General features: G+C 36.4%; 1 protein-coding gene across 3 annotated transcripts; it reads right to left on the reverse strand.

The window, feature by feature from the left end:
- Positions 1-1,473: 1,473 nt before the first annotated feature.
- On the reverse strand, positions 1,474-27,893 carry TXNDC11 (thioredoxin domain containing 11). 3 transcript variants are annotated; one of them, XM_026858845.1, is made up of 13 exons: positions 27,793-27,864; positions 27,289-27,505; positions 26,460-26,557; positions 25,875-25,877; positions 24,393-24,522; positions 17,180-17,273; positions 15,859-15,971; positions 14,453-14,653; positions 11,166-11,949; positions 8,591-8,736; positions 7,246-7,355; positions 5,195-5,275; positions 1,474-2,685 (listed from the first exon to the last, which is right to left on the reverse strand). In XM_026858845.1, the coding sequence occupies exons 2-13, from the start codon at positions 27,484-27,486 to the stop codon at positions 2,058-2,060; spliced, it is 2,586 nt and encodes an 861-aa protein (XP_026714646.1). In that variant the 5' UTR covers positions 27,487-27,505; positions 27,793-27,864; the 3' UTR covers positions 1,474-2,057. The 3 variants fall into 3 exon arrangements, with proteins under 3 accessions (XP_026714646.1, XP_026714645.1, XP_026714648.1); XM_026858844.1 differs by lacking the exon at positions 25,875-25,877 and having other exon boundaries at positions 27,793-27,893; XM_026858847.1 differs by lacking the exons at positions 24,393-24,522; positions 25,875-25,877; positions 27,793-27,864 and having other exon boundaries at positions 27,289-27,395.

Below are 27,893 nucleotides of genomic sequence, written 5' to 3' on the forward strand. Positions count from 1 at the left end.
CATAACACACAAGGGGACCCCTGAACCACAACTGTAGATGGGATTCCAGACCTTCAAAACCAAATCTGCAGTTAAAGCTTGCTTCTGCTACTAACTTGAGTGCAACAGTCAAAGTCAACTCCTGCTCTTAACAGTTTATTGGACTGATGCAGAATACTTTCTTTGAAAACCAGGTATAAGCCTTCAGTAATGTGTTGAGGGAGGAAATACAGGAGCTACAAGAAAGGAAGTGATTGCCTTTAGTTGCAGCTAGGTGGGTTAAGCTTTTGGCTGTTAGAACTGAGTTCTCTATGTAGCTACTGCAAGGAAACTGCCATTTTGATGGATTCCAACCTGGGAACTAATGATGGATACTGAACCCTCAGGGTTGGTCCAGAAGGTTTCCAGGAGTTAGAAATGGTAGCAGAGCAGGTGGGTTTTTTTTCTTCTGTAGGTCTGCATGCTGAAACTGCAGAAGTGGTTACTTATTAAAACTGGTATAAGTACAACTAGTATGAATTTTTCCTAGAACCCCATAGCAGTTAGGGTGTATGTTAACAGCCTGTTGTAAAAAGAAGGCATTTTAGTCTACAGACAGTCAACTTATAGAATTCAGTTAATGTATCTTGTAGATAACTCTCTTGATTTAACTGTACTACTACAAGATAAGTTTCAGTCTTTTCCTACAAAAACAAATGCTGATATGGGCAAGAGATTGCTGGTCAGTTTGTAAAGGTTTGTAGCTTCCAAATAAGGACATCCATTTCCTGCTCTGTGCTACAGTTCAGCTATAGACACTGTAAAACCATGTGTTAAATTGGGAGTTTTGGGCCTCAAAGGCTTGGGGGAGGTGAGGGGGCAGAAAGGGGAGGAGAAGGAACAACACTGAGCCACCAGTGGCAGCTTACCTATTCTCTTAGGGTAGGCACACATGCTTTGAGGCCACTGACCTGTTTTCTATGACTTTGTACATAGCTTCCTTTGCCTATTGAAATTTTTAAACAAACTGCCTAGGAGGAAAAAAAGTTACGTAAATCTGTTCCCTTAGATAAATTACAAATAATGAAGTCCAAGTTCTTCAGCTCTACAGGAAGCATTAGACTTGCTTCTTGTACCTGTGCATATGGAACAACTAAGTAACGCAGGCCTAGCAAGCTTGCTCGAGAATTATGACTGTATGGCAGACAATAATGGCCTAGGAAAAAAAGTCTTGTCCCTTTCTTCTACAGTAAGATGCTGACTTGCATTTTTAGTGCTACATTTCCTTTTTTCAATTGAAGGCTATAATTTGAAGCAAAATTAACACTGTCAGTAGCAAAAAGCTCCTGCTGTTGCCTCTTGAGTACAATATGGGATACAGCTGATTAGAGGGCTGTTCCTGTCCTGGCTTTTTTTTTTTTTAAGATACTAGTCTCATGAGACTTGCATGTATAGCCAGACCCATATGCTTACACTGCTGTATTTTAAATCTTTTACAAATCAAGGAAAAAAGGATTAATTCAGTAAGACTTTTAGTTTTCAGTAGAGAACAGTTCACACATGGCTCTTGCAGGTTTCAAGACAGTCAGATAACTGGTATACAAAAGTGATACAAAGTGCTGAAGTTCTAGAACAGAATAGTTGTAGCAAGATGACTTTTGTCCATTCAAGTTTACTGATTACACAGATGAAGTATCTCTATTTTAATGCAGCAAAGAATGCAGTGTGAAGGGTAAACTTCAATATTATGGAAAAGTATAAATCAAAGGTCTAATTTCTCTTCTAGCAGCTGTAAGAGAAAGCCAGTGAAAAATAACTGGTCCTTAGAGGTGCTTCACACTGCCCCTAAAAATCAGCATCTTTAATTTAAATGGATAGGTGTTTGCAAGTTAGTGCAATAGTAAAGTGCAGAAAGTGTTTTCCATTCTCCTCTTCTCTTTAGATGTGGGTATCTAATAAGTTGTTCAAGTATACAAAAATACTCCATTTGATTTTTCTTTTTCTAGCTCATGTGGGGGAAGAAGTCTTATTTACAATGAATTTCAATAAAATTTGCATAAATACCTACCCAATACTGCATCATTTGACTTTGTAAGCAATCATTCTGTCCTGTTTCCACTACTGTGCTCTGTCTCTATGGTATCAATATTATCAATCCTTTTTTCCTCTAACGTGGCAGTAGCTGTTGAAACTGATATATCATTCTCTTCAGAAAGTGTTTGCTCTGACTGAAGGGATTCTTTAATTTCATCTTTGCTCTGCAGCCTTCCTTCCCTTGATGCCACCAGGATTCTCAGTAAAGTATTTTCTTTGAGAAGGTTTTCTGATGCATCTGCTAACTCTTGAAGCTTTTCAGCCATTTCTAATAATTCTTGATTTTTCTGGTCATATGTGGCCTGTAACCGTTCACTGTGGAGCTGCAGAGTCTTGTGCTGCTTTTCCAGTGCGTGCTTTTGCTGCTGTAGCCTGTGTTCCTCTCTCCTAGCTTCAGAAAGCTGTGCTTCAAGCTGGTCATGGGCCTGATGGAGGGCACTGATTTCTGATCTTAACTTCTGAATTTCTCTCTCTAAGTGGGAGATGTGTCCTTGCTGCAGAACTGTCTCTTTATGTAGGCATTCTTTGGTACAGGGCTCTGATGAAGACAGTCTTGAGTGATGTAAAATAAATTTAAGGAGATTAGGAAGGTTAACCGAAATGTCTTCAGGGAACTTCACACTTTGTTCTTTCCTAGAAAGACATAACAAGTTAATATTAAAACATGCAGATAGGTAAGCAATGATAATTTTATCTAAGCATTTGCTGTTCATCTCTAATTTGGGATCTTGTTTTTTATTAGAATGGTTAGTATAGCAGCTAAGAGAAGCTTGAACTCATGTAATAAATACAGAGCACACAGTATTTCCTTATGATGAACCCTTTTACCTCTGTTCCAGTCTGGGTGCTATAAGCATCTCTACACTGGATTGGTATTTGTCTGAAGCAAAATTTGTCAAATTTCAGGAAAGACTTTAAGAGTAAAATTTACCCTCATTATGAGTTTAAAGTACATATGGTAGCATCACTGTTGGGCAGGTATCAGTGTACTGATACTAACATTTGTTAGTAACGTGAAGGAGAGCACTTAAGTGTTCCTAATTCTGTATACACTGTTAGAAGTTAAGTCCAGATGTATACAGCTATCTGAGAAATTACTATTTTGAGCCTAGATGTTATCCTGGAAGATGTAGCTTAATGTGTTCCAAAATCAGAAGGGTATTGCAAGAAGCAGAAAAGTACAGTTTGCTTTTAAACAACAGTCACTTTAGTCAGAAGTAAGGCCTTTTTGCTGTCAAAAATCCAAATCTTTTTACTTGTCTTTATGCCACTGAGGTGATCAAGTTTGGGTTTTTTTCTGAAGTTCATTATATAGCTGTGAATATTCTGCCCAGAATATGAAGTGGTAGGCCCACTGCCTTCTGCAGCAGCACAAACTGTTACTCTTAACCTGATAGTGGTCTTCAAGCAGCTTGAACTCTTTCTTCAAGAACACTAACCACCAAAAGACACTCACAACCTCCAGCTGTGTCAAATGCTAAAATTATTGCCCCTTTTGGACCATGTGTGTATGTCTATCACAAAACATAGGAAGCTAAACTGTCCTCTGAGGACTAGACAGGAACTAACTCCTAACCTTCTTTTTCTGAACCAGTTATGTCTTCAACCTCTCACTTGGCATGTATCATGTGAATTTGCTGCCTCCTCACTATTGCAGTAGTGACTTAAACATCCTGAAATATAACTGGGAAGATAGATAATAGTTTATCACTTTGGATCATCTTTAGTCTTTGCCAGTCAGGAGAATATTCTCTCTTTCATTAGAGAGCCATCAGGATGAAGAAAAGCTTAGCTTACTGCCCTTTGGTTGTCAAATTCATAACTAGATTAATGGTATGAGGCATGCATTCAGATATGGGTTAGTTACACAAGTCAGAAAAAGTACACAGGATAAACCCAAACAAAAATTATTCCACAGCAAGAAAGCCAGATTTAAGTATAATGCCTCAAAGTTTACCACTGCTGCTCCTGTACAACACACACCATGGACAACTCCTATGTCCCCATGTGTGACTTGTTTCTGAATTGCTTACACTGTGCATCTGGAACAGGGGAGTTACTCGGTTACCAATTGTGGTCCTTAAATCAGGACAAGCTATGAACTATATATATAATGCTATTCCTATACCATGTAAATTCAGAGGTTTTGCTTCAGATATTAGCATCTCCTTTAGAGAGCTTATAAAGGCCAAAAGTATTTCAAGTCATTCTCTCTGCCACTGTTAGACTAGTTCTTAGCTGATGGAACACTTCCATGGTCTATGCAGATTGCCAAAGAATTCTATATCCAAAATACAGGTACAGCTAAACATGTATACATTCCCCCCAAAAGCCAAACATCAGAACAATGAAAGAAACACAACCTGAAAGAACTTCAGTTTGAGCAATTAACACTCTGAAATCCCTCTGATTACATTACACTCATTCTACCACAGAGGAGGGAGGGAGAAATAAAAATTCACAGATTAGAACTACTGTAATATTTCCAAAGGATGCATACTCATTTAAGTACTCTGATTCCCTACATATATATATTTTTTAAGACAAATTTTTAACCTTAAAAACACGTAACGATCTCCTCTCCCTCTGTCATGTCAGAATTTAGGTTTTGTCCTCTTAAATAAGACTAAGCTTAGGCTGCATTAGTTACTCTCCATCTGTGCTTATTTTTTATTTTTCTTCATTAAAAACATAGCAAAAAATCCTTGTATTTTACTGCAAGAGTCCATTATAATATTCTTTGAGATCACTAGATCTACATAATTTCTCCCCCTTCCCCTCTCCTGTAGTCACTCAATTTATTTGGATCATGCCAAAATAATAATTTTAAATACAACCAAATAATAAGGAAAATTAACTGAAGAATAAGGTTAGTAATGCTGCTGTTCATAAATAAAGACTTAAAAACAAATAATGACCTTTGGAGAGAACACTGTCTGGACACCGTCAGCTATCCATGTCTGTTGTTTTTTTTTTTGTTGGTGGTGGTTGTTTTTAAAATTAGAATATGCATAAAGTAATAATGCATATATGGAAATTAATCACTGTTTGTTTTTTTTCTCTACTAAGACATGGAACCAGATGATTATTATAACTTAGTAAAATGAAAGTTAAAAAATCACAGGGAAAAGAACTACATTACCTCTGATGAGGAAAAAATAAAATGGTGGGGAGACGGTCTGTCATAAATTCCCATGGAAGGTCATTTTGAGTGGTATCAATTCTGTTAAGAGAAGACACACTGATGAAGAGAACAGATGGATGAACAATCTGTATTTTCTTGTAAAAGGCCATTTTAAGGATTGGGAATTAGAAAATGCAAGTATCCATGAAAGTAAATCTAAATGTCTTATGTCAAAAATATGTTGTGCATATGAGTCAGCAGAATTAATTACTAATATTCAAGAGAATGAATCTCAGTTTAACAAATATCTGGTTTTTTCCTAGAAAAATAGGTACAGTATTTCAGCTGCTCTCACTCAGCAATTAAATTGCACAGTCACTCATTATGTACCACCTTCCTTCTCTGAAGCAAACAGACCTGCCTAACAGTTTCAATATGAGACTTTTTTCTACTAATTAGTTTGTTCCTTAAGTACAATTCTACAAATATTTTCCCCTCAAGTAGTTTCAGCAGTAAATTACTTTGCTTCTTCCAAGAACAAGCATATTCTTAAAGGCACAACTTTTTCTAAAGCTCTAGGTAGAAAGGAATAAAAGATTTTGTGAATGAAACACTTGTTCAGTTGCTCGTTGTGTTTTTCTTTGCATTTTTAGGTTTTCTTCAATTACAAATAAAATTCTTATTAATTACAACAATTTTATTATAGAAAAAACATCACATCAGTAATACTGGAAAATAAATGTAATGGAGTAAATGAGAGAACTTCAAGGTCAGGAAAGAGACTGGATGTAGATTTGAGAGTAGCATTACAACTGTGGAGATAAAGCTGCAATTCTAAACAGGTGCTAACTCTAGATTTTTAACTGATTTTTTTTTTTTTTCCCTACACATCTCATGCTGCCTCCTGGGGTAAGTTCAATCAGAATGAAACAAGGCTGCAATCAGAGCAGAAATTATAAGTAATGCTGTATTGAACAAGAATGCTTGGTTTGCATTGAAACATTAAAAACCCTGGAAATGCCACACAAAACCATATATATGTATAAAATATATATATTTTATATATACATATATAAATGTATAAAATATTTATTTTATATATGTGTAATATAAATATTTTTATATATATTATACACATGGATATATATGTCTGTAAACTGGTTTTGGCTGGGATGGAGTTAATGTTCTTCACAGTAGTATGTATGGTGCTGTTTTATATTTGTGATGAAAATAGTGTTGATAACCTAGGAATGCTTTGGTTATTGCTGCACAGGACTTCCACAGCACCAAGGCCTGCTCTGATCCTCACTCTTCCCCCACGCTGGGGAGTGCAGACGCAACCAGGCAGATGACCAAAGAGCTATTCCACACCATATAACATCATGCTCGGCAATAAAAGGGAAAAGAGGGGGTTTTAGGGGGGTTAGCCATCTTTTACTTGGGAACCATCTGGGCATCAGTCTACCCACAAGAGGTGCTGAAGGATTATTGCCTTTGCATCACTTGTTTTGCTTTCTTCTCTTTCCTTCCACTTCCACTTCAATTATTAAACAATTTTGGTTTGTTTCATCTTGACCTCCATGTATTCTTGGGTTTATTCTTCCTCTCCTCTTCCCCCGTCCCTCTGGGGAGGGAGGGGGGTAGTGAGTGAGGAGCTGTGTGGTGCTTAGCTGCCCACCAGGGTTAACCCACAACAATACGTATTTTGCCTATCCCAAACAATTCCTCAAATACAGTACTGCAGGATATAATTATTTGCCAGAAATTATCCAAGGGATAAAGATTATTTTCTGATGCTCTTTTATTGATTCACCTCCTGAAAGCTTGAAGGTTAATTGCACTATATAAAAAAAATCATTTTCATTAAACTGTGCAACTACTGCAGTGATATTGAAAACCACCAAATTTATAGAGGAAAACAAAATAATCCATTCAAAGAGAAATGAAGCAGATGACATTCACATCTACTACTGCAAGACTGTAGAGAGAAAAAATGTAATTATTTTCTAGGCTGATGACCTCAATGAATTTACATAATTCTAGAGAGATTAAATTAGACTCTTTTTTACCTTGCCACAGTGAAATTATCTGGAGGCAAAAGACGAGCAAGTTGAATAAAGATGTGATTAAGAGAAGCACAGAATCCACACCACTGTGCGTAATAGAGCAGCAAGACATTCTGGAAAGTGAAATGGAGAAGAGTTTGATTATCTATTGTAGTTAATCTGTAGTAAAGGAGAACTAGTCTTCACAACATCTAAAACTTGGAACCCTTAAAATGTGAAAAGAAACTATATCCAAATGTTGATAAACTTTATTATAATCTATTTACCGATGCCCTCTGTCTACTGAGTTAACACACAAAGCCTCCTGGGGAATTCTCCCATAAGATGACAAAATGAAGATGATTATTTCGATTATTTAGTTTAGGATCATTCCCTTTAAGTAAAAATGCACCAAATTTTACTACACTTCCCAAGATTCTTTTGCATTCTCAAATTCCTATGTATCTCACAGAGACTGCATACTTTGGGGGGTGGGGGGAAGAGGTGATGTCTAGAGCTTTGCCTCTAACTGGCAAAGCAGGAGTTAGGGCTGCTGGAAACCAAATACTGGAAATGCATACATTCACTGCAGGCCTGAAAGACAATGGATATTGATCCTTACTATCACATCCTCAAGAAATCAAAGTAGTATAACTTCTTTTCAGGATGACATATTATGTAAAGCAATTTCATGCCAACCTGTGAGAGTTTTGGGGTTTTTGCTGTGTGGTTTCAAATAATGCCTTGTGTTTAAAACCTTTTATTAATTTGTTTTCCATTACATCTACATTGCAACATTTTAAAACTTTTTTTTAAAGTAAGCTCTTTCAAAAATGTAATATATAGAAAAAATGATGTGGTATATTTATGTCCTTTGAGGTATGAAACACAGAAATCAGAATATTCTTCAGTGTTACCTCAAACCCTATGTATTTAGCATGTGCTCCTGCTACAGTGGAAGAAAGGAAAAGGGAGAAATCAAGTCACGGACACTTTTTTTTTTTTTTTTAAATTAGAATCTATCTTTCAAGTACACAGGAAAAAACATACACACCCCCACCCCCCAGAAAAAAACTCAGACAAAAAAACCCCTTAAAAACCCAGCAAACCCTGAACTGTGGCAAAAACCTGTCAGGGCATCAGTTGCACTGACTTTCTGACTATTTTGACCCCAGAAAAAGATCTTTTCAGATCACACTATTCCAAATTGCCATTTTAAAAAAACCCCACGACTTTTGAAGTGTTAAAAAAAATAGCATTTTTTATCACACAAATAAGCAAAGTACATCAAAGTAAAAAAAGAATGAGACCCCCTCCTTAAAAGTTTGAGCAATGATTTGCAAGAAACCTTTTCAGTAATGAGGTGTACCTTTTCACTCAAAAACACAGTATCGTGAAACGTATTAGTAGTCACTTCAGTGATTACACGCTGTTCATGAAAATGGACTGAAGGGTCATCAACAAGATGCCTTTTCAAGGGACTGTAGAGAATACTGAAATTTTTTATGAAGTTCTCTGTAATGAAATTGATACATAACAAAGTTATTTCAGTTTCACAAATAATGTGATTTTGGCAGTTTTTACCTTGGAATTCAGAAGAACTTACAATAGAAAATACAAATGCAAACCTGGTTTTGTGTCATTAATTTTTGACAGCTTAGTATCAACTCTTGAGTAACCACCACTGATGTGAAAACAAGATAAAATTCCACTGGTTTTTTGTTTTGCTCATTAAAGCCTTCACTTGGCCACACTACTCTCTAATCTTGCTTCTACTCCTATTCAACGTACTATAATAACTTCTCTACCCTCCTAATCTAATCATACTCCTGGTAGATCATAATTAGTATCCTCTCACCATTTTTCACTTTCTACATAGCACTGAAGTATTTGGCCCTTATTTTGAAGGGTCCACTTAATTTCACATTTATTTACATTCATTCTTTAATTTTTTTATTACTTTCTCTGTAATTCTCCTTTTGCTTTAGACCTTTAAAGACTGTGCTATTGCCGCCATATCAGTGACTACCTTCCTCTTCTCTCGACTTTCTCCTTAGATTTAAGATATTTAACAAGTAGGTGGCCAGTGGTAAAAACATAAAAACGAGCTCCAAAGCCCTCAATTACTTTCAGCTACACTACTCTGAGCCTGGACCATGTTCTCCGAATTGCTGAAAGATACTGACAGCATCCTTCTCTTCAATTTAGGTAGAGAAATATTACTGTATGCATTAGAAAATAACAGTATTCTATAATCAAGACAAAAGATATAACATCAAACACACTAAAAATAATTATTTGATCAAATAGAAACATATTGTGCTGGTATTTCCAGTCTAAAATCTAGGCCCAAGTAAAACTGGCACTCTTGTACATTCATACAAAATACCAGATCAAGTTTATCTCTGAAAAGCAAAAGCAGTACATTGGAATTTTTATTGACTATTCAGCATTTCATCCAATTCTCACACCAGACCAAACCAGTGTTTTCTTTCTAGATCTCTACATTGGGAATATCTATGCCTGATTAAGTAATAACTGAAAGGAGGGGGCTAATTAAGAGACACACTCCTGAATTTTTAGAAACCACCTGTAAAAACTGAAATCTGTTACAGGTATTAAACACAGATCTGTTTTGTTATTTTAAAATATCAAAAGTTAAAGAGGCTTAAGGAAGTAAGATAAAATTTTAAAAACCCCACAGAAAACCAAAGAAAAAAATCAGAGTGACTCCTTGACAAAAAAATGTAGAAGCAAAAATTTTCCGGAAGTTCAAATGACGTGGAATAGAGACATACTGAGTGTTGCTCAGCAGAGAAACCGTCATCATGCTCAGGAAATCCTGTGACCTGTAAAGTTTGAAACAGAAAGTACTGGGAGTAGAAAGGGGAAGGAAATTTTTATGTCGTCTGGTCTTAATTTTTCCTAAGGATCCTTTCATGGTCACTGGAGTTTTTGTTTGTTTTTCCAGAGTGTTTTTCTGGGGTTTGGGATGGAAACAAGATACAGGGCTGGATGGGATCCTTAATAAGAACATGGCTATTTGTTCTGTGTTGTGCATACTTCTGTACTTACAGATTTATGGCAAAATAGAAATGTAATTAACGCTATATTGATACACCTTGAACAATTTATTTTAATACTAAGTTCACCTGAATTTACTTCCATGTTTATTTACGTTGCTAACATTAAAAACCCTGAATTTTCTGTAGGTGGACTCAGTTTTGCACATCATCAAATAGGTTGTCATGAGAGCGTGTGGCTAGGCATGTTGCGTCTTACTGAATAACTTCCAAATAAATCAGAACTGCTATCTCTGTGTTGGTTGGTTTTTTTGTTTTTTTTTGGTTTTTTTTTTTTTCCCCCTCCTCCAATTCAGCCAGAAAATAGAGTATTGACAGATTTGGCCAAGACCACTTCAGAGCTCTACCTTGAAACACATGTTTTTTAAAAAAAAAAATAAAAAATTTTAAAGTTGGTTTCAGAGAATAAAGGGAAGTGCTAATCTCTGCTGATAAGTGGGCAGTATCTCACGAATTTCTGGGATACTTTAGCACACAGAACAGCTGAGCAAACACCCCCACCACCATTAATATACTAATGTCTTCTGTAATATCAAATGTGTTAAATGCATAGTAATTTTTTTTTTTCCACAAGCAAATTATTTTAGATTTTAGCAATTCCTTCAATGCATCAGGCAGTCAAAAATTTTGAGGTTCACTTCTTTTAAAGCAAATTATTTTTGGTATATGTAATTGAGTTCTTACATTATCTAGAACACAATTACACTGCTTAGTTAACTACTAAAATTAAAATAGAATAAATTACAATTCACAATGTTGGCTATAGTCTCACTTTTCAAAATGGCACTAAGTTTTCCATTCATAAGCTTACTTGTCAACTTAATTTTCTTATTTCAAACAGTTGCATAGTGGATACCATACCCAGGGTAGGTCCAACAAGTGACCGATTTTGATCCAGGACATAGTGCACTTCTTCTTTCAGGTCAACAATGGCAGCAAATTCCTTAAGATGAGTAGATCTTGATGCTCCTAGTCTCTCTGCATATATCCAAAATAGATTTGAATCCAGTAGATAAAGATTCAAGGTTTTGTTGGTCCTGCAGCTCAGACCAGTAATGTTAGTGCCAGTAATATGAAGGTCAGGAATAAAACAATTCCTATCCTCAATGTGAGGAATAGAATGTTGGGTGTTACCTTTCTTCCCATGGGAAGAAAATGCTACTTTGGGGGTCTGAAAGATGGTCTTCTCAGAACTGATGAAACTTAAAAAATGCCTGTTTACTGTCCTGCAACATGCAGTGTAATAGCTAAAGGGACTATAGAAACTTAAGAAATTGCTGCATTCTATGGTATTTGATATAACTTGAAAAAAGGTATGTTCCTGGAGGTAGAAAGAGTCCAAAGCTGCTTCTATCTCTAAAAAGTTACAGTGTGGCACATGGACTTTATTTGGTTTGACACCAAGTGTCTGGTTAATGCAAAGCTCACAGACATTGTGAGTTCTAGATATTGAATGCCACTGCGGAAGCACCACTGTGTTACAGCATGGGTACTTGGTTATAGAAAATGTTTCTGATAATTTCATATGTGCGTCTGGTACAGAGGAATCAAAAGCTGGTGAATCAGTGTCTCCTAAGTGTTGAAGATCTGGCTCAGCTGCCTGGCTTTTATTACAGTTGTGGTATTCCAAGGCCACTTTGGTAATCTACAGGGGAAAAAAAAAAAAAAAAAAAAAAGATTAACTGTACGTAGTTCACTCAAATGCAGTTGCAGGTTTAATGACATATATGCAATTGCAGATGGAATTTCAGAAACATGGAGTTGACTGCTCTTCTCATTTTTTCTTACAGGAGGCTCTGACTTGATAACAAAGTTAAATTTTCAGATATTTTGACATGTAAGAATTAAATATACAGAACAACAAAAAGCCAAATTTTTTTTAGCCCACGACACTGATCTCAAGGTCCTCTCTGCATCACATTTATCACAGTGCAATAACGCTACATTTTAAGGTTAAATCCCACTACATGAAGCATTAATCAGTACAGGTTCCTGAATCTCCCTTATTTTCTAATACAAGGAGAAAATAAATAAAAGCATTTCCATATGAAAAGGGAATAGATACTTTTCCTGTTACAGGTGGTGCACAAATGTTGTAAAAATCACTAACAGTGTTGAAGCAATGTTAGCATTCTCCCAGCCATGGGCATATATTTGTAAAACTGCAGGTGTACTCTGCATATAGTAATGCGTGACTTACTGGGAGAAGAAAGAAAAAAGAAAAAAAGAACAAAGAAAAAAAAGGCAAAAGAAAAAAAATAGAAAAAGAAAAAAAAAAAGGCAAGCCTGCCTCTCAGTGCAAACATTCCTGTGCTGCATCACCATTTTTTTTTTTCATAACCAAGGAGAAACAAGCAGGGAAAGAGGCATGTGTATGAACCACAGAAGTAATTCTCTTTCTAGGAGATAAATAACAGAACACACAAGAAAGGAAAATGAAAGAGGAAATTTCCTTTCATCCTCATCTATCACATTAAACATAATCAAAATGCAGAACATAGCCACGTTGCTTACACAAGAACACTTTGATAGGAATCATTATAATTATCAAAGGGATGCTGAAGCGTCACATTTAGGAGAGGTGCTGCGTCACAGGACCATCAGTATTAAGATGTGGTCTATACCCACAGTTTGTTACAGCCTTCAAGAATTCATTGTTGGATGTTTTCATCCTGAAAAGGCTCAATTAAAGACCTGAAAGAAACTTGGCCCCTTATACTATAATCTAGCCTGAAGATTTTAACTACCTACATAGAGAAACAGGAAAGAAATTATGAACAGAAAACCAGATTTGCAATAAATCTCATTTCAGTGAGCTATTATCAGAAAAAGATAAATGTTTGCCCTGAGGGCATTAAACTTGACAGCCTCGTTCTTTGTGACTGCCTTACAGTGAAGTGGTTTCATTGCTTGATGAAACCCGCAGGACAGCTGCAATAAGCATCTCTTCCTATGGTAAACAAGTTGCATAACATCTCTGTATCAAACTGAAGCTATACAAGATCAACCGAAATATTTTGTATCTCATTTTACATTTTTGATATAAATACTGTTATTTAGCAGAATGAAATCTGAAATGGAACATCTTATGTTGCACTGATTTGATCTAAGTAAGTGGTACCTGTTACTACAGTGCAAGCATCACTGAATTAAATCTGCCAAAAATAAGACAGGTTAGTACAAGAGTAATCACAGTTTTTTTCCTGTCTTTCTGCGAAGATTTCCTCAACTCTATCTTCTAGCACTCTAGCTTTTATTGTGTATGTTTCTAGTTTGGCTAAGTATCGTATCATAATTTATTTCCTCATTGCTTCAGACATGGCAATATTAATTAGGCCTCATTGTGGAAACCACACATTCCGGGATATAGATGCCATGTACATGTCAGCATTCCCACCAAAACTTAGCCCTGCTTTTCATCTTCCACAGATGCTTGTTCCTTGTTCTACACTGTCCTTAGTGCTCTGTGATCACCACTGTGTTGTGCAGCTGTGTGACATACTAAATGGGACAATGGGAAAAAAAAAAATAAATTCAGTCAAGCTAGTTTCCCTATCTCATTTATTGCATAACTACACAAACTCCTGTCCTAGGCAGTTCAGAAATGGAAATAATGGCAGAGAAAGAGAAAATTGGAAGGCAACTAAGGAACGCACATTATATAAAAATCAGATTAGTTCTGAGTAGTTTTTCACTTAGGCTGTATTTCAAACAACACTGTCTGGTTTAATACAAGGTCGGTTCTTACGTATGTAACCAACTCTGGAAAGACAGAAGGAGAGGAGAAATAGAATGGGGTGGACAAAACACAAGTCCTGCAATATTTAATATGTTCTCACTCATTGGTGTGAGCTGTGTCAGCTGGAACACAAGACTCATCACAATCTGCATTTCTCACACGGGACTCACCACAAGGAAGTCAAGGAAAAGAGTCAGGTGCTTGTTCTAAACAATTGTTGACATGACACACAGGCATGTTGTGTGGGATACAAACCAGCATAAGGGAGTTGCGACAATATGGCTTTAAACAAAACTGAATACTTGGAACAGTGAAATAAAATAAGGCATGTCACGATTAAGCTCGGAACCCTGACTACAATTCTCAAGTTCTAGTATTTATGAAGTAAAAAAATAATTCTTTTACTTACTTCATCTAAAAGAGGATGAATTTCTGATAAGGGATTGTAAGGTATAAATATGAGAAGTGCTGGTCCTTTCTTCAGCTCATTGTTTAGAAGAAGGCTTTTTCCACCATGTGGTCTCAGCCAGCGTATGAGCATCTCTCGATTTTCTAGAGCCCACTTGCAAATGTTTTCAGCAGTATAGTTCATGATGTCATTTGGATAGATCTTAAAGGGGGGGGAAAAAATTATTTGTCCTCACTTGGTTTAGTAATGAATGCAGTTCTCAAATATGACATGCTTTGTACTGTAATGCCTAAAACTCTCTTTCTAAATTTAATAACAACTATTCAGTGACCTTCAGCATTTCATATACCCTTTCCTCTTGGGAAATCTTTCCAACTGCTCACCAGATCACAATAACACACACAATCTTTCAGGCAAAAAGTATTCTACCAGAGAAGCCCCTCTTTCTTTTACTACATACGTATAATCTTTTCTTACTACTATAGATTTTCTTTGTAAGTGAAAGAGCTAAGTTTCTAAGCTGGTATCGTCACATATCTTGATTTACAGCATATTAGAACACTTTTGCCCATTACTCATTCACCATATTCACTCATTTTAAATTAGTGTTTTAAGACCTCAACATCAAGACTGTGTTTAAAACTGGTATTTCTTATTACTGAATGAAGGGAAAAGAAACGCATAATAAAAAGCGCTCACAGCTTCTACGGTCATTTTAATAAATTAAGGCAAGTTTATCTTCCATCATTTGCACAGACAAAAGTAGTTTTTATTCAATTACTGGTATTTACCAGTAATTGAACGTGAAAAAGCCACATTTTCCTTAGTCTCAAGTGAATAAAATACAGGTTACAATACTTATCTTCACAGTTTCCACTCATGGTAGCAGTGTGGATAGATAAGGTCTCTATGCCAAATAGCAAATATGAAAGTTAGTATTTTCAGTCTTTGTCTTCCAAAACCAAGGCACATGGATTAAGGAGATACTATAAATTTTCAATTAAATTAATTTGCATGATTCTTCTGATCAGGGTAATTCACTCCTTTAAATGGAAATGCAAGTTTTCACTATTCCTACTGTCTCTCCACAAGATCTTTGTCCATATCCTCATTCAAGCAGCCTTCTAATTCTGACCCATTGAAAGAGGTAGAAACTTTAGGAAAAAGTCTTTGTGTAGTCATTTCTGAGGTGCTTGGGTTGTTTGGGTTTTGTTCTGATAGACAAGATCAGCTTGGGTCTTAGCTACTGTTCAGAACAGCTGCTGACTGGTAGAATGAAAATGTGTATTACTTTACAAAAATATCATTCTTAAACATCCCGTATCACTTATTCCTGGTCTACTACGACAGAGCTTCAATCTCCATGTACTGTCTCAGAGTCACTACAATATAAATACACTACTCACAAGAGATGTGTTGACATGTCTGTGCAAATACACACTGCCTGAACGCACCAAGGAGATCTCCTCTGCGACACGTTTATCCGTGATCACTCCAAAGCGTATTGTTCCAAGGTAGTCTGGAAGGGCAAATTTTCAGTTTTTAAATACAATTATACACGCCAAACTTCTCTCCTGAAAGCCTTAGAAGAACACCTTCAAACTAAAACACAGCAGTTTGCTGTGTAAAAGCACAGCAATCTTACTGAACAGCAACTGCCAATAGTGGTGGTGAAGTGAGGTAGAAGATGACGAGAGCTGGCAAGAACAAATGTATTCTTCTTCTGCACTCAAGGTATAGAGAATGCTAACCTGAACTGTCCATTTCTTGATATGCTTTTTAAATACAGAATCTGCTACCACCTTGCTACATGTTACAGCATCTCAAAAGTCAAGGTAAGATAGACATATAAGGAAGAGGTATGAACATTAACTGTTTAGATTACGTACATTTACAGTAAATATATATTATTTAAATATGTATTAGAGTATTTCTAAATTTATAAATATTTACACACAAGAATAGAATGCTCCTCATCTTTATGTTGCAAAGAACTATCCTAACATCTAAATGCCAAAATTAAAGAACAAAACATAGGAGAACAAGCTCTGTATCATACACCAAGTCAGTGGCACTGTAAAAAATCAAAATAATGGTATCAATTTCCTTCCTTTGCTGATGGGAAGAAATATCCATAAAATGTGCTAGTCTTAAGTTTAAGAAAGAACCCCAGAAAGTTATTAATCATAAAGTTTGCATATTCAAACACAAGAGTTCTTGTATTTTAGATTATTAATGCAAAATAACAGGGGCAGAAATCCCTTCTCATCATGCTACCCTACACCAGCTCTGGAACTCCATCCAGGAAAGAACTTTGTTGAATTCAGTTACTAAGTACTGACAAAGTCAAGTTCATCCTAATGCCTCTAAACCTGACATTTGAGATGTTGCACAAGACAAACATTCTTGGATACAATTTAAGTAAGTGCTAGCCTGCTTATGGCTCTATATGGGTTGCAGCTACACATTTAGGTTTTGGAGGAAACTGTATCTTCACGTGTCTTTGAATAGCAACCTGTCATAGACCTTATTCCATGATGACTGATCACATAGTAAAGACTTTGATGTAAGCAATCCCTGCACTGTAATAAAAGTCTCATAATTAGATCAACATCAAGAAACACTTGAAGGGGATTAATTCCCAAGCTACAAAATGTTGCAAACCACTGAAGCCCATATACATAACTCATTCACAGATGCTCTAAATTATGAAAATGAAGCTTTTACCTTTCTTTAATGAATGTAATGCTGACGTGAAGAATGTTAAATAACCAGGCGGTTGAGGTGAAGCATTGAACTCAAAATATCCTAGAACTCCAGGCTGAAATAGTAAAAATTAGAATTAGTTAAGCTATTTTCAAGTATAAATATATGGGGCACAGCAATTATTTTCCTACAGTAAAATACAACGGATTTTAAAAAGACAGCAATGTTTACTGAAGAACAGTCACTTTATGCTGCAAGAAAAATTTTAGTATTAAAAGACTGAATGGTAATTAGTTCTAAAGTTGTCATTTAGAGCTATATATGAGACACAGTTTTTATGACTATAGATGCATAAGTTTCAAACTGCATATTTCCCATGTTAGCTATTAAAGCTCACTAAAAACAATATTTGCTTTGCAACTATTTTATGATTCAATTCTATCAAGATAAGAACTATAAGCATCATAAAGACTTCTTTTAGAATTAGAATATCAAATGTGATTTTTCAGAGTATAAACAACTTAAAAACACTTTGCCATGTTGCACAAAATTAGCAACTACATATGAATTTGCACATTTTGTGAGTGAATACTTGAACTGCTAAGACAACTTATCATCTCATCCTTAAACTATCAGTCATTGTAAATTCTTGCAATATATCCTGCAAGAGTCAGTGAGACATCAGCTGCACAAAAATAATGAAAGAGCTCCAGATCCCAGCTGCATATCCATAAAGTTCTTCAAATTGCCAAACAGACAATTCAGAATTTAAAGACATATCCCTAAATAGGCCTATTGACTTAGCCAGGTATGAAGCCTGAATCGCTTCACATTAAATTCAGGAAGAGAATCTGGGAGAAGCTGATTTGGAATGGAAAGGTGCATAGTCTAATTTAGACTTCTCCTGTTCCAAAATTTCAATTAAGTTTTGGTTTTAAATTTTGCAAGATATAATCCATAAAAAAATATTATTAATTATGTTTTTTAATGCATCACTCAAATTGGCTTAATAAAATTTAAGGACAGAGTACGTGATGGAATTTGGTTGTGTTGTTTCCCAGTTCCACCAGTGCATACAGAAAGAGCATGTGATATACAAAGCAAGAGCACTTTAGGGATTGCTGTGGAACAAAACATTCCAGACTCACCAGTCACTCATTTGTGTGGCAAATATATTCTCACAGAAGTAATTTGATTTGGTATTTCAGATGCTGCTTTATTTTGTTGACTTTTACTCAACATTTTAAATTTATTTTTAAAACATGAACATATATTTTACCTGTTACTACCATCAGTGATATTAATTCAGTTATTCATACCAGCCACAGAATTGTGCTAATTCAGTATGAATTAGCAATCTCAGGATATTCACCAATAACAACATTGCCCATTCCAAATAATCACCTGCTGTTTTTAGGCAGGAATTACGTTTCATGAATGAATGCTAAACACAAGACCCTTGTTCATAAAGATTCCTTATGAGGTACCCCAAGAAAATTATCAATAATCAAATGTTAGACAAGAAATTAGTTAAATTTCTGCAGTAACAGTTACTAAGAAGGAAATAAAAATATAAACAAAATAGCAGTGAAAAACAACAGCAAAATAATAGCACTCATTCTTTTCTAAACAATAAACAAGTTAGTAATTAGTGTTCACCTTTTTCTCCTAGTAGCAATTAGGACAGTAAAAAGAAACAATCCATTATAAAAATTTTTTAAAGCATTCAAGTGAAGCAAAACAAGGGGACAGATAAGATGACCAAATCTTTAGTTTCCCATTTCCTAGGACCATTTTTGAATACCATTACTGTACCAAGTGAACTTATGGCACCAAAAAGTCAATGAAGCAAGTGTCAAAAGTGAAAGTATAATGTGACAAGAAGCCAAAAGTCAGATCTAGAAACGTTTATAAAGTTATTCTAAAAGTGATGTTCTGGCTGCCAGTTCTGTTGTACACTAATAACAGCTTAAGACTTCCCCATTGTGAAGAATACGATGTTTCGATGAGATATTTTTGGAAAGTGTCTTTTCAACAAGAAAAAATTGTAGTTGAAGAATATATACTGATGCTCTAATCAGTGATCTGGTTAATTAATGTTCTTTTAACGATCATCCCAGAATAGTTAAAATTTCCTCCCTGTTACAGGCTGCAATTACAAATACGAGTAGAGTGTCTAACATCCTGTATTTCTTTTCAAGTACCAGGCACATTTTCCTGTTCTTTTGTCAGAATGAAGAGATTCACTTGCCAACACCAACTGCTTTGTTCATTTTAACAAACTGAACACTTGAAGGTGCTAGCAACTAACAAGGAATCTTCCTCCATGCAAGCGAGGTTCAAGTCTTGCAGAAGAGATAATGTAAGTAAGAGGTTCCCAGTTCTGAATACAAGTATGCTAAGAGGAGCTTGATGGCAGCAACTCCCACTTCCTCTCATGGAAGAACAGCCAAAACCGGTGTAGAATCAGCTACCTGCATACAGTTTATGCAGGCACCTACACACAAGCTGTCATTGATGATCAGCTGCTTCCAGGCAATGACTTCTGTGGAGTTATGGTTAACTACCTTCAGGCAGGCAGTTAGGAATAATCAGTTGAATAGGATATGACTTGCTGCTATATAAAGATGGAGGATAGAATATTGGAATGTGACGTAGGGATAAAGACACCGCATTGAGAGTGTTGGCATTGCTATAGTGGAGCTTACTGGAGCTTTTCGTTCCACAGAACAGTTTTCAGCAACTGTCTCAAACCCAGCGTCTGTAGAAAAGGTTTTAGAACAAATCTGAAGATGTCAGTAGTGAAGAGTCCTTAGTACTACCTCCTAATGAAACTCATATATGGAAATACAAAATCATTAATTGTAATGTAGCCTATTTCTTGCTTAGTCTCTACACCAGAGGAATGGGAAGTGATGTATGATGCCAATTAAATAACAGACTTGACAAGAATATCAACAATTATAGAACAGCAAGTTCATAGAAACTTCAATATTTAACAGAGATCTTCAGGTGAGTAATTATTATTGGAGAACAGCCAGCATGGTTTCATTATTGAACCGTGCCTCAAGTCTACTGCCATTCTTTGAAAGAATGAGCAAGCATGAACATAGAAGTCACTGTTTTTCCAAAGTCAAAGCCAGCCAGTCAGGATGTGTACTGATGCTCATACAGGTCAACATTTCTAGAAATGCTTTAGAAAAGGGAGAGGACGGTAAGGAACAAAATTTGCAAAGGTTATTGGGAATCATCAGAACTACAGCTGACTCAGAAGAGTTGCAGAAAGACAGTATTAAATGACTGTGTGATGGAAGAGCTCTGAAATTTAAAGGCCAATAAATGCAAAGCAATGGGAAAGAGAACAGAAAAAAATCCACAGCTACTGATTACCTTTTACAATCAGATAACTGCTTTTACTACTCAAGTAAGTTATTTCTATCTTGATTTGTATTTATTTATTTTTACATTGTATAGAAGTAAGGGAGATGATTTTTTTTTTCAGAATCTCAAGATTTGTGCAGGCAGACATTTTTTTGCCTCATTTTATCTGTGAACACAGGAAAGATGACAGCAAGAGGAAAGAAATGTATTATCTCCGAGGAACAGAAGAACCAATTATGGGATACCATTAATTCTACACTGTAGAAATGCAAAGAAAAAAACCTGTTGACTGATATTAAATTTACAAGTAAAAGCCTGTTCATTTTCTAACAACGTTAAAAACATCGTGTATCCAGAACTGAAAGCAAATTCACACATCATCATTTAACATAGGCACCACAGTACCCCACACAAGAGCAAGCTATTAAGTCAAATCCACTGCTGGGTCAGACCCTATACAGCTGGTTAATGTTTAAGAAGCATTTCTACACAAACAGAGCAAAGAAGAAAGCTGACACCATGTTAAGACACCCTGCCAGCTACCTCCTAGAGACCAACTCCTCCCCCACCTCTCCTAAAGCCAGAAAGTTACGAGCTCCCTGGGCACATTTGATTTTCATAAGTGAATGAAGCTTTTTGTCTAACTACAGAAGCTGCATGTTTTCCTCTGTGTCTCAAAAGGATGAGGCCATTTTTAACAGCAGGGTGAGTCAGATGAGGAATGAGACATGCCAGTTTGGATTAAAATGAAACTGTTTTATCTCTGCACTTAAGAAAACAAAAGAAGTCTGATTATAGATACTTACAGGTACCTGGAGTCACGGTAGGAACTCTGTACCCTTCTCCTAATGTAGCTTAGATCTTCCTATACATTCCATGATTTTAACTGCTCTCCAAAATAGGATTTTTTTTTCTTGTGCTCAAAGAACTAAATAGTTTTGCACTAGTATCATTCCACAATCACAAAAACCCACCTTAAATGGTATCAGAAAATGCAGAATCTTAACGTTTGAGTCTACAACTGAAATTTTCACAGGGTTTGAGCGCCCTCTTGTGAGAGCAATGCAGCATCTCACGATATTCATGATTTGGTTGAGGAAAGGACTTAACACCGTAGCACCACTTGCTCTTACAATTAGCTGGATTCTGCTCATCGGTATTTCTTAGAAATAAAAAAACCGCTAACTAACATTTGAATACAAGATGAAATAATTCTACGTTTCAGTACCTCTTGGTGTGGTTCAACTTCGAAAAAAATGCCTCTCTTGGTACCTTTACATGCTAACATGTTTAATGGGTTTTGATATTCAACTGAGTGTGGGTAAAGCTTCTGGTTTTCTTTGCTAGATGCTTTTTCTGTCAAAGCTGGGTACTGGAATTCGAACACAAGAATAAAGCACCAAAAGCTTCACAGGTGAGATGGACATCTACAGGCCTGAAGTCCTGGCTATCAGTAAACTCATAGGCAACAACAAAATGTCTTTGAAAAGAAGTGTGCAGTAGCTCTTTTAAGTGTGAAGACACATGTTGAGCAGAACTTCAGCTCAACATTATGCCCTGCAAATGAATCAGTCATCTAATAAATTACCAACCTATTGCATATTCTAGATTATACACAGTGCCATCCTGTAGAGGTTCTTTTCAACTGAAATTTTCAAGTCAAAAGTAAATACCCCTAACATAAGTTTGCAGAACCCATTCCTTAGCACAACACAGGACTGAAAATTAGATTCTGATGATGAAAAAATTTTCAGAAAATATTCTGAGCTTCAAATTAATTAGCTTTTCAATGAAGAAGTCACAAAAATCTGATCAAGCATCAGACAGTGGTCAAAATGCCCAATGATCTATCCTTTATGGTCTTCTCTCCTCTCCCTTCTGCTAAAATATCAAAAATCAAAGGAAGACACTAGCCAAGGCAACCAAAACAGCGATTAGTTTGTGCCATATATGCTCTTCCTGTAACCTACTCTACTCCTCAAACTTTCTACCTTCTTAAAAGACAGGAGTCACGTCCTGGATTGTATCTTCTACAAAAAGTATGAAGTGCCTCAACCTGCATGGAAAACATCAGAAAATGTTCACATTTCCAACTGTTTAAAATGATGAAACATGTTTATTTCTGGTTTAAAACTAACTTTTTCTTTGTGCCTATGTTTCCTTCTCCATCCATCTTCATATACGATTCTCTATTTCTTAGGCCTTTTCTGTATCCCAGCTGCTGATCACTCAGCATTTGGTTTTCCTATTGCAGTCACCTGCACTTGCACTAGCTTGTGCCCTGTTCCATGAACAGATCTTACTGCATGAGCTGGCTGTTATTTTTCTATCCCCTTCTTTCCCTTGCTTAACTTTACAGAGGCAAGACACTGAGCACTTAGTGCCATGGTCTGGGAAATAACCTCAGCCTTAAATGACTGTGGGGCAGCATGACAGATCAGATTCTATTCTTGGTCCATTTCAGAAAAAATAACCAACAAATACTGAACATGAACAGAGACTGGGCATCTGAAGCCACAGATTCTGAAGCATGGGAAGGAGGGAAGCTTGAACATAGAAATAAAAATATCTGTTCAGTTACTAAGCAGTAGTTGAAATATTTTCTGGTTCCCCCATAAATTTTCTTTTATCTTTTTCCAGTGGAAGTGCACCTCCTACTGTAAAGCAAAGTTAAGATTAATGACACTATGCAGACTACCAAGAAGTAATTCATGTAACACAGACCAAAACCCAAGCATGCCTGTTTTCAAATCTCTATAGGAGGTAAAAAAACAACAGAGTTTTAGAACGGCAAAACTGACACAGTGAAAGGACAATTGCTTATGATCACAGAAAGTATCAGCATCAGACAAAGACACACAACTCGCTACTCCTGACTCAGCGCCCGCTTAAACCACTGGAAAACTAAACCCATGAATAGCTCCTGAGGGATCAACTCAAGTGTGAACAGCACAGCACTGACCCATGGTAACTACCAACGTGCATCCCCTTACACTGCGGCAGCTTTCATTTAACAGCACAGGTCCTGCTCCATCCTGCAGCAGAACCAGTCGGTAGAACATGTGCTAATTCAAAGAGGAACTCTGCTTCACTCAGAGACTGCAAGCCCCTCAAATGTTCTGGCCACTACTACAACATCAATTTGTCAACCAGGTTTTCCATTCTGCTCTAATAGCTTGGCGTTTAGGAAGATTATGGTACTTCTCCATTGTGCACTACAGAAACAAACAGTTATAAAGGGATTATAAATGGTCCTTCCTGTTGTAAGTGCATTTTGTCTAATTGGAAGTTATTAATCCACTACTGTTGCTACCAATCTTGACACCTCTGAACACAACTGAACAAAAGTTAATAAAACACAATGTACCAGTGGATTAAAATCATGAAGTTACATCATACAAAGCGGTTAAGAGCCATTATTTCAACTGATTTCACATTTGTTTTTACTTAACAGACTTATTAGAAAGGTTTAATATTCCTTTAAAAATTAAAGCAACAAATATGTATTTCTCAAATGCTTTCCCAACTTAGAGTGCAAGACTTGTGCAAAAAACTTTCTCCCTTCTTTCTTGTTCATATGTAACCTTTTGGTGAGGTAACAACTTTGCTTGTTGTCTCTACATACTAAAGTACTGTAAATTAAGAGCATCACTAAATCATAAGAGTCACTATACAGGGAACCAACATTATGAATTTCTCATATCATATTTTTATGATTTAAACAAATTTACAGGGCACTGATTTCAGGATCCTGGAAATAAACTAGTATTTTGGAGCAGATCAAATTTAATCGTGAAACAAGTCAAACTCTTTCTGAACCACAGTGGTAAAGCTAGAGAAGAGAGACAAGTACCTCATAATTTGAGAGGAAATCTAGTAATTTTGATCGAGACGAGATGTAGAGTAGTGGTGTCATCACCCGTCGAACAAACTTTTCAATATAAACAGCACTCATAGGGCCTTTGTATTCAATTGGTCCAAAACTAGTACCAAAAAAAATAATAAAACATTAAGACTTAAATTAACAATAGAGAGAGTCCCTCCTTGGGGTGGCAGAGATAGGAGTTACACAGACAGCATGCTCAGCCTCTAGGGAATTGCTCTCTGCCTTAATTACCAGTGGCTTCTGTAACTGATAGGAGTTGTGTTACCAGACTTGAAGTACAGCACAGAAATTGCAGTGACTCTAATGCAGGGTCTATGAGCAGGTGCAGTGTGTTGGTGGGGACAAAGGGATGGAGACCACCTCTGAGTCCTGTTAAAGAAGCTGGTAAAATGCAGGTATGAATGATATGATCACATACATATCTTTCTGCTTTGTCCGAAGTAAATATGTGTTATTTAAAAATACAGATCTCAAGCTGTCACTATTTTCACTAGCCTTTTCTCAATCTTTAGAAAGTTCAAACAGTATGAATCTGAAAAGGTGCAATATTTTTACATAGGCTTCTACAAGTAGCACTCAGTAAAGCAGGGACAACAGACTCAGCGAGTCTACAGTTTCTCCCCCAGCCATCTGATAAAACAGCTCACACCACAGCAGGTAGTCCTAAAACACAAGGTGGGCTGGGCCTCGTGGCTACGATTTCCAGAGCTCCTTCATCCCCTTGAAATCCTGCATCTGATTTATTATTATTAGGTTGGACAAAGCATCACGGTCCAAAATGAATTCAAACACAAAAAGCATGAGTAATTAGTCCATTCCCACTGAAGAATTTAACGTGAGGCATTTTTTTATATAGTTTATACATACAGACACTCACTGAGATACTTATATTCAGATGCTTTGAAATGGTTTTCTAGAGCCCACCAGACTATTCTACATCCTACACTGGTTTATTACAAGCCTTTGCCTTAACAGCAACACACACTGCTTCAACATGTCACATGCCCAGTACACAACATTTGAGGTTTAGTATCTCAGGCATGAAGGGTGCATTGCCCTTTGGGGTTTTTGTGACCTGCTAGTATGAACGTACTTCTCATCTTGTTGCCACTCTATTTAGGCTTACCAACAATACCTAAGTGTACCCATCTGCTGCATTCTAATTTCAAGATGAAGTAAATTTAAGTTAATATACATACAAGTGGGATTGTTGGGGGTTTTTTATTACAGTTTGAATTACATCAGTGCCATATGTGTCTATCCCAAGTTCAGTTGACAAAGATCAGGATTTTTCCTCCTCAATACATAAAATCCCCCCCCCAAAAACCAAAATCAGCCTCTGTAATGAGAGAGAGCTGCAGTTCAAGACTAGAGTATACAAGTAAAATGCAAGTGATAAACTACACACCATCCAGCTCTATTGTACCTAGCATTAGAAAACTTCCTTACCTTCTGCTCCACACAAAGAGGAAGAAAAAAGAAGAAAGGATAACACATACAAATACTAAAAAATAGAACTGAGATTATATAAAATTTTATACAATGATATCTTAACATCTGGAGCATAAAAATGTGAGTGTAAAGTTCCAATTTAGAATAAAGTCTTCAGTACATAGTGTCACTTCAGTATGCACTTAAATTCCACTAACTTCAACAGCCCTTAAATACATACTTCATTGCTGTCACAAATTCAGACCAGTTGATATAATCCATCTACAGAGCAAGCAGACAACTGAAATTAATATATAAATCTGAATTCTTTACTTTTCATTGGAGGCAGAACTTCCAGGAGATGCACAGGCAAAAGAAAATTTCCTTAAGGACGAAGAACTGTGCAGCATGTCATTTAACTGACATTTACAGCCCTTCTTGACATCTAAGCAGCATACAGGATGAGCTTCACCCAGAATCTCCTCCTCTACAACTATGTGCTGTAGCCATAAATATAACATTTTCAAAACGGGATATTTTATACAGTATCTATGTTCCCAAAACAACAATAAAAAAATCCAGACTGTAGGTATGAAATCTTACCTCCGATGGTATAAATGTATCACAGGAAAATAAAAGAAATGCTTCTGCTTCCTGCATTTCCCCTGGTTCCACCAGCAATTTACAGCCACAAAGAGCACCTGCAAAGCAGGTAAAAATTCACAGCTAACAAGAGTAACCTTCTTTATCTAACACATATTTTTTCCATTCCATTCCATCTGCTATTTTCAGTGCATTTTCAACTCAGTATTCCATATCTGCTCCTCTTAATTCTATCACTTCTTTTTAAATAATTATTATTTTTAATTTTTTTTTTGTCATTTTGCAACAGCAATCCTTTCAGTCACTTTTCTTTCTTGTTTTTAAGCTTCTTAATCTAAATCCTTCAAATTTGTTAACTTAGTCAGAATCCATGTTAATTACTTTTTCTGCAGAGTGGAGTTCAACAAGTGGAGGTTTAGGACAGCTGTACCTGTGAAGTGTTCACAGGTAACCAACTCTAAGAAAGCAGTGCTACAGCTGCAATCTTATATGATTACCAGTGTCTCCAAGGATCCTGGAACTGGAAGCAAGCTTCCTGTAATTCCTGTTTGAAGGCAGGTGAGTATATCTGAGAACACTTTACAAGAAGAAACCTGGAGAGCTCCCCGTGTACGGACAGAAATAACAGACAACTGAGCAGGAATCCCAGATTTTCTCCATTTAATCTAACACTAAATGTTAAATTAAAATCAAGACAACTGGCTGAGTTACCCTAAAACGTGAGCATTCAAGTCCTACTGGTTCCCATGGGATGACAGAAATTAGCATCGGCTTGGAGACTAAAAAGCTGTCAGGCCATGTTTAAGATCTGTATCTTCTCTGGAATTACCTGGTCTGACAATCTGCTGGCCACATGTTCTATTTCTTCTCTTGCTGCAATGGACTGGCCACACCACGGCGCATAGAAGAAATACAGCACAATTTCTGAATCCTGGCGAAGGTGATCTGCATAGTCTAACTGTCCCCGAAAAAGATCAATGACTGGAGATCTTGTGGAGAAAAAATTCACTGGAAGCTTTGCTGGCATTGTTACATCTTTTGCTCGGCTGCAGGAAGGAAATTAAGAGTGGTTATTGAGACAGTACAGCAGTAGTTAAAAAGTGTGCCCAAAGCCCTAATTTTCAATCTTAGCAAAGGTCATGCAATAACAAAACTAGAAATTGATACAAAAGACTACAACTTACATTATCTGAGTTAGTTTCATGAAATACCATAAAAATCTGAAGATCACCCTTAACAAGCTTTAGAAAGTCACACTGTGATACCATGCACTATGTTTATGGGTATGTTAGCTCACACTCTTATTGCTGGTTGCTACAGAGCATAAAATTACCAGGAAGAGTGATTTCTTTGGATTTCTTCCCTGGCCTCATCCTCTTTTAACAATTGTACTTTAGGTAACAGCACCCTGATAAGAGAAGAGACACTGGTCAT

Source organism: Athene cunicularia (assembly GCF_003259725.1).
Source record: "Athene cunicularia isolate RWA chromosome 14 unlocalized genomic scaffold, athCun1 chr14_part1, whole genome shotgun sequence".
Taxonomy (NCBI): Eukaryota; Metazoa; Chordata; class Aves; order Strigiformes; family Strigidae; genus Athene; species Athene cunicularia.